The sequence below is a fragment of the Mirounga leonina genome, unplaced genomic scaffold (genome assembly GCF_011800145.1).
Source record: "Mirounga leonina isolate KUSES-001 unplaced genomic scaffold, KU_Mleo_1.0 Mir_126, whole genome shotgun sequence".
Taxonomy (NCBI): Eukaryota; Metazoa; Chordata; class Mammalia; order Carnivora; family Phocidae; genus Mirounga; species Mirounga leonina.
This window is the reverse complement of record NW_023270314.1, coordinates 28,662,206-28,672,354: the sequence shown is the minus strand read 5'-3', so window position 1 is coordinate 28,672,354 and position 10,149 is coordinate 28,662,206. Positions and strand designations below refer to the sequence as shown.

The 10,149-nt window shown below is 39.7% G+C and overlaps 1 protein-coding gene across 1 annotated transcript; it reads left to right on the top strand.

The window, feature by feature from the left end:
• The first annotated feature begins 8,481 nt into the window (after positions 1-8,481).
• On the top strand, positions 8,482-8,769 carry LOC118009020 (uncharacterized protein C12orf73-like). The gene is made up of 2 exons (XM_035002905.1): positions 8,482-8,486; positions 8,544-8,769. Exons 1-2 carry the CDS (start codon positions 8,482-8,484, stop codon positions 8,767-8,769), a joined length of 231 nt encoding a protein of 76 aa, XP_034858796.1.
• The last annotated feature ends 1,380 nt before the right edge of the window (positions 8,770-10,149 follow it).

The following is a 10,149-nucleotide window of genomic DNA, read 5'->3' as shown; positions in this document are numbered from 1 at the left end:
GGAGAAGCAGGCTTCCCACAGAGCAGGGAGCCTGATGTGGGGCTCCGTCCCAGGACCCTGGGATCATGATCTGAGCCGAAGGCAGACATTTAATGACCGAGCCACCCAGGCGCCCCTGGATAAAGTATTCTTGGCTGCATATTTTTCTCATTTAGCACCCTGAATATATCATTCCAGTCCTTTCTGGCCTGCCAGGTCTCTGTAGATAGGGCTGCTGCCAGTCTAATGCTCCCACCCTTGTAGGTTACTGACCTCTTGTCCCGAGCTGGTTTCAGGATTTTCTCTTTGTCTCTGAGATCTGTAAGTTTGCTATTATACGTGAGGGTGTTGACATATTTTTATTGATTTTGAGGGGTGTTCTCTGTGACTCCTGGACTTGAATGCCTGTTTCCTTCTCCAGGTTAGGGAAGTTCTTTGCTATAATTTGCTCCAGTATACCTTCTTTCTCTCTCTTTCTCTTTCCTCTTCTTCTGGGATCCCAATTAATCTAATATTGTTTTTGCTTTATGGTATCACTTATCTCTTGAATTCTCCCCTTGTGATCCAATAGTTGTTTATCTCCCTTTTTCTCAGCTTCTTTATTCTCCATTATTTGGTATTCTATATCACTAATTCTCTTAGAGCCTCCATTTTTATTGCATTTCATTAATAGCCTTTTTTATTTTGACTTGGTTAGATTTTAGTTCTTTTATTTCTCCAGAAAGGGATTCTCTAGTGTCTTCTATGCTTTTTTCAAGCCCAGCTAATATCTCTATAATTGTTGTTCTGAGCTCTAGTTCCAATGTCTTATATCCATACTGATTAGGTCCCTGGCAGTATTGCCTCTTGTTCTCTTTTTTGAAGTGAGTTTTCCATCTTGTTGTTCTTGCAGAAAGTAGTCTCTTTTTTATTTGTAGAATAAAAAATGCAGCAAATAGAAAATTTGCCACAAATCTTTTCTTAGACCTCTGTTTGAGTTCACTGGTGTTAGAATGATTTGATAGCTATCTAGCTGAACTCCTGGGACCAGAAAAAAACTAAGGTCCCCTACTCCTCCACCATCTTGGAAAGTCCTGACCAACAATTCATTTTTGTGAACTGAGAAAAGTATCAACAAAAAATGCAAATATGCAAATGTAAATCATAACTCACAAATTATTTTAAAATATACTAACTAAAATAAATTTTACCTTTTTAATCAAATATTAGCTAAAACAAGTTCATATGCCTGTAATTACCAAAAATGTAATGAAATTTCTATGCAAATCTTAACCAATTTTCCAAAAGATTTTATTTATTTATTTATTTATTTATTTATTTATTTATTTATTGAGAGAGAAGGAGTGCACAAGTGGGAGGGACAGAGGGGAGGGAGAGGAAAAAGGAGAGAAGCAGACTCTCCACTGAGCACAGAGCTTGATCTCAAGACCTGAGCCAAAATCGGGCACATAACCAACTGAGCCACCCAGGTGCCCTCATTTTTAATTTATAAAATGTCTATTTTTAAACAAACACATGGGCACCTGGCTGGCTCAGTCAGAAGAACGTGTAACTCTTGATCTCAGGGCCATGAGTTTGAGCCCCACATTTGTTATAAAGATGACTTAAATAAAAACTTAAAAAAAAAAACAGAAAATAGAAAAATAAACATATTTATATAATTTTACATCAACACTTCCAATTAAAAATTACATCCTGTTTTTTGTTATTGTGGTACTTTTTTTCCTTTCCTTTTTGGATTGGTTTCCCTTTCCCTGTCCTCACTTCTTTCCTGCCACACATTGTCCCATAACTCATATTAACAGTCTACCATATATCTGTCCAATTTTTTTTACTTTTTTATTTTTTTAAAGATTTTATTTATTCATTTGAGAGAGAGAAACAAAGAGACAATTTTTTGTTTATTTTTTGTTTCTTTGGTTTTTTTTAAAGATTTTTTTTTTTTTTTTTAAGATTTTATTTATTTACTTGACAGAGAGAGGCACAGCAAGAGAGGGAACACAAGCAGGGGGAGTGGGAGAGGGAGAAGCAGGCTTCCCGCCGAGCAGGAAACCCGATGTGGGGCTCAATCCCAGGACCCTGAGATCATGACCTGAGCCGAAGGCAGACGCTTAACGACTGAGTCACCCAGGTACCCTTTTTTTTAAAGATCTTATTTATTCATTTGAGACACGGAGATACAGAGAAAGAGCATGAGCAGTGGGAGAAGCAGAGGAAGAAGGAGAAGCAGGCTCCCTGCTGAGCCAAGAGCCTGATGTGGGGCTTGAGCCCAGGATCCTGGGATCATGACCTGAGCCGAAGGCAGACGCTTAACCATCTGAGCCACCCAGGCACCCCTATTTTTTATTTTTGTTGCTTGTGCTTTTGGTGTCATATCAGAAAATCATTGCCGGGTGCCTGGGTGGCACAGTCATTAAGCGTCTGCCTTCGGCTCAGGTCATGATCCCAGGGTCCTGGGATCGAGCCCCGCATTGGACTCTCTGCTCAGCGGGAAGCCTGCTTCTCCCTCTCCCACTTCCCCTGCTTGTGTTCCCTCTCTCACTGTCTCTCTCTCTCTGTCAAATAAATAAATAAATAAAATCTTTAAAAAAAAAAGAAAGAAAATCATTGCCAAGGCCAAAGTCAAGGAGATTTTTCCCTATTTTTTCTTCTGAGTTTCATCATTTCAGGTCTTACATTTAAGCCTTAATACATTTTGAGTTAATACTCATGAGTGGTAATAAAATAAAAGTCCAATTCACATTCTTTGGCACAATTATATTTAGATTTCCCAGCACCACTTATTGAAGAAACTATCTTTTCCTTGTTGAATATTGACTTCTTTGTCAAAGATTTGTTGACTATAGTACCCTCTCACAATCTGTTTCCTAGGGAACATGATGTGTAACAAAGATAATAAGAATAATAACATCTAGTTTGTGGGGCTAGATATTCATAACTAAAATTATTGAAAATAATGTAAGTCAGGCAATATTCAAAGTAAAAGTTTCCTAAGGTCTTGTATAAGATAATGGTTAAGCTATTAGTTAACTTTATTGAAAATATATTGGTAGAATTTTCAGGTCAACTTGTAAAAGAATATAAATATAATATACAAATTCCAAACCCACACAGGAATAAGATAGAATAAGAAAATAACATATAAGCAAAAAATAGAACTAAAATATCATAACAAAATTAAACTAAAAAACAGAAACTGAAAGATACATGGAAAACTCCCCAAAGATTTTGAGATTAAAGAACACACTTCTAAATAATCAACTGGTCAAAGAGGAAATCTTAAGGGAAATTAAGAAATATTTAAAATTGTGGTGTGGGATGCAGCTAAAGCAGTGCATAAAGGAAATTTATAGCATTAAATATTTCTATTAGAAAGGAAGAAAAGTATCAAATCAGTAATCTAAGTTTCCTTTGATACCCTAGCCTTTTAAAAAGAATGTTGGAAATACCCATCCAATCTTGCATGGCAGTGCTCTGAAAAGTAAAAACTGAACACTAATATGTAATTTCCTCATTTATGTCAGCCTTCACACTGATGCCCATGGAAAGGGGGCAGAGCCCAAATAAGAGAAGTAGCCTGGAAATTCCTGGCCAGGGTCATCAGAGAACTCAGTCAGGATCTATCAAGATGGAAATAGTAGGGCACCTGGGTGGCTCAGTCGGTTAAGTGTCTGCCTTCAGCTCAGGTCATGATCCTGGGGTCCTGGGATCAAGTCCTGCATCAGGCTCCCTGCTCAGCGGGGAGCCTGCTTCTCCCTCTCCTCCCCTCTCCTGCTCTCTCTCTCGCTATCTTTGTCATTCTCTCTGTCTCTCTCAAATAAATAAACAAAATTTTTTTAAAAGGTGGAAATAGTAGAAATCAGCACTTTCAGCTGAGAAATAACTCCCAAAAACACAGCCCTAGAGGAACGTAAGATAAAACTCCCACTTTCCAACTCTATTCAAGAAGAAACTAACCCTTGGGGCGCCTGGGTGGCTCAGTCATTAAGCGTCTGCCTTCGGCTCAGGTCATGATCCCAGCGTCCTGGGATCGAACCCCACGTCGGGCTCCCTGCTCAGCGGGAAGCCTGCTTCTCCCTCTCCCACTCCCCCTATTTGTATTCCCTCTCTCACTGTGTCTCTCTCTGTCAAATAAATAAATAAAATCTTTAAAACAAAAAAAAAAAGAAGAAGAAGAAGAAGAAGAAACTGTCCCTTGAGGGTGGATGGAGTATACAGGTGAATGTTTTTATTACAAAGAACCAAACTGTGCTGAATGTATGTCAGAATCAGAATGATAGAAGAGATACCAGGCCAGTCTGAAAACAAGAGCAACCTCCAGGGTATGTGACAGGCATTGGGAAATCTGTACCAGGATGTCCAAATCGGGTGAGAAGTAGATAGGTAAGAAGGAGACATCAAAACCCAAAAGAGATTTCAAAAGATGAGCAGAATGTAGTAACAGGCTGGTATTCAGGCAGTTGGAAACAGGGCAGACACAGAAAGGTCAGGAATCCTGTGGCATTCACCCTTCAGCAAGGCTGGATTAGGGAGCCTGTGGAAACAGTAACATGATTTTTATTCTTAAAGAAACTCTTACCACTTCTGAGTTGACAACAGTGGGAGCTCTGACAATTCAACCTTTCCTCTACTCAGGTTGAATTTAACTTAGATTTTTACATGCCTTTGTTGAGGGAAAATTTACATATAATTAAATGCACGTATTTTAAGTGTACAGTTTGCTAAGGTTTGATAAATATATACACGATTCAGAACATTTCCATCACTACAAAAGCTTTCCCCATATCCCTGAGCAGTCAGTGCCTCCTCCTTGGTACCAGGTAAGCTTTGATCCTATTTCTGTAACTATAAACAAGTTTTGCCTGTTCTAGAAATTCACGCTAATGAAATCATGTTTTGTGCCTGACTTCCTTCACCCAGTATAGTATCTTTTATATTCATCAATGCTACTGTGTGGAAACATGATTCATTCTTTTTTATTACTTAGTAGTTTTCCATTGTATGACTATACCACAATATATTTATTTATTTACTTGCTGGTAGACATTTGAGTTAACTACTCAAGATCTGCTTGTGTCTGTCTGCAATAGCCAGCCTTGCTGGGGGTATAGAAAGTTGCGGTACTGGAGTTCCACCTAGTGTCTTTCTATGGTACTGCAAACTCTGGTGCCTGACCAAGCCATGTTGAATGCCTTTGTTTTCAAAGGCCCCCAACCTGACATCCTACTCCTATCAGTGCTTAGATTAAGGCAAGCCAGAAATCAGTCCCTTAGCAGAGCCCCAAAAAATCACCACATTGGATGTACATTCCACTCCTTTGTTTCCCAAGGAAGGAGTCAGGAATTGAGGGTTTCCTCCCAATCAGACCAGCCATGCCATGCCATGCTGAGAAGAGTTCTAGTGAGAGAATGCCAAGAGTTTTCCTGCTGGGGCTTCATTGTGTTTGGCTGGGATGTAAGAACCTCTCTCTATTATCTATTCTCTCTCTCCTGAAACCCCCCCCCCTTTTTTTTTTACAGAGAATAGCCTTTGCCACTCAAACCAAAAATGTATTTATTTCTTGTTGACCCATGTTTGGGGTCCACTCGTCTCAAAAGATTGGACATTAACAGTTCATGCCCACTTTCAGGAATACACTGGAATAACACAAACTTTCAAATTTCACAAAACAACAAATGTTGATCCCTACGGACATCCACCATTCTTCCTCAAATATAAGAAATCAGTTAGTCGAAGATATATTTCTTCATAGCCACTAGGAAAGCAGGTTGATGTCATTGTACCCAGACTCAAGGCAGCTCTGTCTCCGGCTAGAATAGAAGCTGCAAGCTAGTCTCATGGAGTCACCAGCAGGAGAGTTGAAGCAGAATATTTTTTTTTATTTTATTTATTTACTTGACACAGAGAACGCACAAGCAGGGGGGAAGGGGCAGAGGGAGAGGGAGAAGCAGGCTCCCCGCTGAGCAGGGAGCCCGACATGGGACGCGATCCCAGGACCCTGGTATCACGACCTGAGCCTAAGGCAGACGTTTAACCGACTGAGCCACCCAGGCCCGAAGCAGGATATTTTACATACTCACTGAACCTGGAAGTAGCAGGGTCTCCCATCCCATTGGGTCTGCCATGTTCTAATGAAGTAAAGCACTAGACTTCCCCTGTTTATGTTGTTTCAGATTTGTCATTTTGTTGAGTGGTGGAGAAGGCAACCATTTAGTAGCTGAAGCAGAAGAGAGAAACGGAACTCCTAACAGGAAGGTGCCCATCCAGGCGTCTCTTACCTGGTTTCTGGATTTCTCACAAAGACAATTGGTTCCTATATTGTTGTTAAATCCTTGTCTCCATGGGGGAAGGAGGGTCTGGGTTTCCTTTTCTGCAGTATTGCTGGTATCTTTTATTGCCTCATTTTTCTTTGCCTAGTGCTCACATTTCCCTGCTTCTTTGAATTTCCACTAATTGTTCTACTGGATGCTGGATATTATGGATGTTATGTTGTTGAGGGTCTCAATTTTGTTGTCTTTCTTTAAAGAGTTTGGCTTGGGAAGCATCTGGGTGGCCCAGTTGATTAGGCGTTTTAATCTTGATTTTGGCTCAGGTTATGATCTTAGGGTCATGGGATCATGCCCCATATTGGGTTCCACATTCAGCACAGAGTCTGCCTGAGATCTTCTCCCTCTGCCTTTCCCCCTGCTCATGCTCCTTCTCTCTCTCCATCTCTCTCTCTCTCTGTCTCTCTCTCTCTCTTCTTCTCTTTCTCTAAGATAAGTACATAAAATAAATCTTTTGAAAAAAGAGTTTTGGCTTGGTATTGGTAGACAGTTAAGATATTTGAGATTCAAAAACAAACAAATAAACAAAAAGCAGAAACAGACTCATAAATACAGAGAACAAACTGGTGGCTGCCAGAGGGGTGGGGGAATGGACAAAGTGGATGAAGGGCAGGGAGAGAGGCAGGCTTCCAGTTATGGAATGAATAAGTCACAGGATAAAAGGTACAGCATAGGGAATATAGTCAATGGTATTGTAATAGCATTATAGGGTGACAGATGGTAGGTACACTTGTGGTGAGCTTGGCATAATGTATAGACTTGTTGAATCACTATGGGTTTTTTGTTGTTGTTTTTAAGTTTTTATTTATTTAAGTGATCTCTACACCCAGTGTGGGGCTCGAACTCACAACCCTGAGATCAAGAGTCAGATGCTCTGCTGACTGAGCCAGCCAGGCGCCCCTCCAATCGCTATGTTATACACCTGAAACTAATGTAACAGTGTGAGTCAACTATATTACAATTTTTAAAAAGAAAGATACTTAAGGCTCAGTTTAATCTTTACAAACCCAGTTTTTAAACTTTGTTATAGCAGGTCTAGATTAGCTTTTATTCTTGGGCTAGTTCGACCCTATTCCTAAAAGGTGGCCTTTCTGACATATCTAAGGAATGCTCCCAGTTTTCAGTGAGATTCCTCCGCTCTGGCTGATCAGAACTCAAATGTCTGCTCTCTGGACCAATGTCAGTAGTTACTCAATGTACAGCTCCTAGCAATATTCAGCTCAAGTCTTGTGCAGATCCTTATACAGGTTTCTAGAATTCTTTCTCTGCATACCTCCCTCCTCTTCTACCACACAATTCAATCTTTGCGTCCCCAAACTCTAATTTTTGTCGCTTCAACTCAGCAATATAATCATGCTCTGCCTTCCTAGATCTCAGATCTCAAAAGTGTGTAAAGGCAGAAAGCTAAGGTAATGGTAGGGCTCACTTCAATTGTTTCTCTTCTCTCAGAGATTATAATTTTGTGCTGTATGTTTTCCAATAACTGAAAACAGATATTTCATGTTTTGTCCATTACATAATTGTTTGCATGAGGAGAGGTAGGCCGGTAGCAGTCACTCCTTAATAGGTGGAAGCTGAAAACTCTTACCCTTCTTTTTAACTTTCTAAACTCTTTGCTACCCTCTAAATGCTAGTTCACATTCCCCCTCACTCCATTAACTTCCTTTACTCCTTTCTCTGCAAGTTCAATAAACTCCATAGCTCTTTTGTGGCAGTTATCACATCCTCATTGTACCATAATTCCCTACAGGAGGAAGGATCCTCTTCTTGACCATCCAGTAATGCCTAACACATTATGGGGTTCAAAATATATATTTGTTGAATAAATGAGATACCCAAAATATATTGTTTTCTTATCAGTGGAAATATATAAAAAGAGGATAAATATCCCTCCTTCTTAGCGAAATGTTGGAATATATATGGTTTAGGGTCCCTCCCAACTCAAAGCTTCAATGAAAAAATGGTTAGAGGCAAATTGTGCCCCGTCTATATAATGAATATTACATGATTTTATTTTATTTTTTATTTTATTTTATTTTATTTTATTTTTTTGAGAGAGAGAGAGAGTGTGTGTGCAAGCGAGGGGCAGGGGCAGAGGGAGAGAAAGAGAATCCCAAGCAGGCTCCATGCCCACTGCAGAGCCCAACACGGGGCTCGATTTCACAATCCGGAGATTATGCCGTGAGCCATAATCAAGAGTCAGATGCGGCTCGCCCTCTGACACCCGGCGGAACGCAGGTGCATTCTGCGCCCCCCAACCGTGCCCGCGGGCGTGTCCTGGGCCACCTCCCTGAAAACGTTCGCTGCCAGCCTCCTGACCACGTGCGCCGGGGCCGAAGCTGTGCGCGGGTACTACCAGCCGGACCTGACAATACCTGAAATTCCACCAAAGCCTGGAGAACTCAAAAGGGAGCTTTTGGGGCTGAAAAAGAGACAACATGAACCTCAAATTTCTCAACAATAGAAACCTCAAAATGCTTCATTCAGCCAAGAACTCTGTGAATAATATTATAAGTATTAAATATATATTTTTAAAAAAAAGTCAGATGCTTAACCAACTGAGCCACCCAGGTGCCCCTACATGAATATTTTTAAAAAGGGATATATTCAATGATTACAATAAAGTGTTAGGTGAAATATTAGGATTAAAGTTATATATGTGATCATAGTTACAACTATGTAAAAAAAAAGCATAAACCTAGGAAGGAAAACACATAAAAACTAGAAGGAAATATATTTTTAAATAATGGAGTTATTTTAATGTGTGTGTGTTCTTCTCATGTTTTTAATGCCATGATCCAACTGTCTTGAAAGACAACTGGCCTATCTACTTACCTTCAGGAAGTATGATGCAGGATGATCAGTTATTCCAAAACCAAACTTTATCTTTATTAAATATCCTCCAACATTTTATTGGATTAACTAACAGCCTTACTGAGAATACTAGTTCATGTAATTATCTGCAAACACATTGTGCAACAAGTTTATCCTGCAGGGTTCACCAGGAGGTCTCACTGCTCACAGTGAGGTATTTTAAGAGTGCTTTATTGAGACTTTGTTTGTTAATGACTGAGGCCATTGTTTGATAATACTCATTTTACATTTTTTCCAGGATGAAATTTGGGCAATCAACAGGATCCAAATTAGGTACATTTTATGTATGTCTGTACATCTGTGTACAGACTGTGTGTCTGTTCCACAATACTTCCAATCAGGAGATAGCAAGCATCTGAAGATAGCTTTTATGGACTAGCTTAATCATATTTCCAGGCCAACCCATCACGGTTTTCTTCTTTTTCTTATATTTACCCATCTCTTCAGTTATCCAAAGGCAACACTATGAAATGTCAGCATTGAATTCTGGCTCTCCCACTTACTAACTTCATGATCCTGCACAGCGTACATGACCTCTCTGGGTTGTGGTTGCCTGATACATATAAACTGTAGATAATGATAATAATTACCTCCCATGATTCTTATGAGGCTTCAGGGAGATAGTTTTGTAAAACTCTGATCAGAGTGCCTAGCACATACAGACTATTCAATGAATAGTCTCTTTCAGTAGAGTTATTTTGCTATCTGGTTTTACCACATCCTCTTCCCTATATCCTTTCCATTCATAATTGATGTTTATATCAGTGAGTTGGGATGAAAGATACAAGAATCTTGTCCTAGGGGTACATGGCTGTCTCAGTTTGTGGAGCCAATTCGGGGTCGTGAGTTCAAGCCCCATGTTGGGTATAGAGATTACATAAATAAATAAACAAACAAACAAACAAACTTAAAAAAAAAAAAGTATCTTGTCCTATGAAGGTGAATTTTTCACCAGGCAGGATTTCTGCAT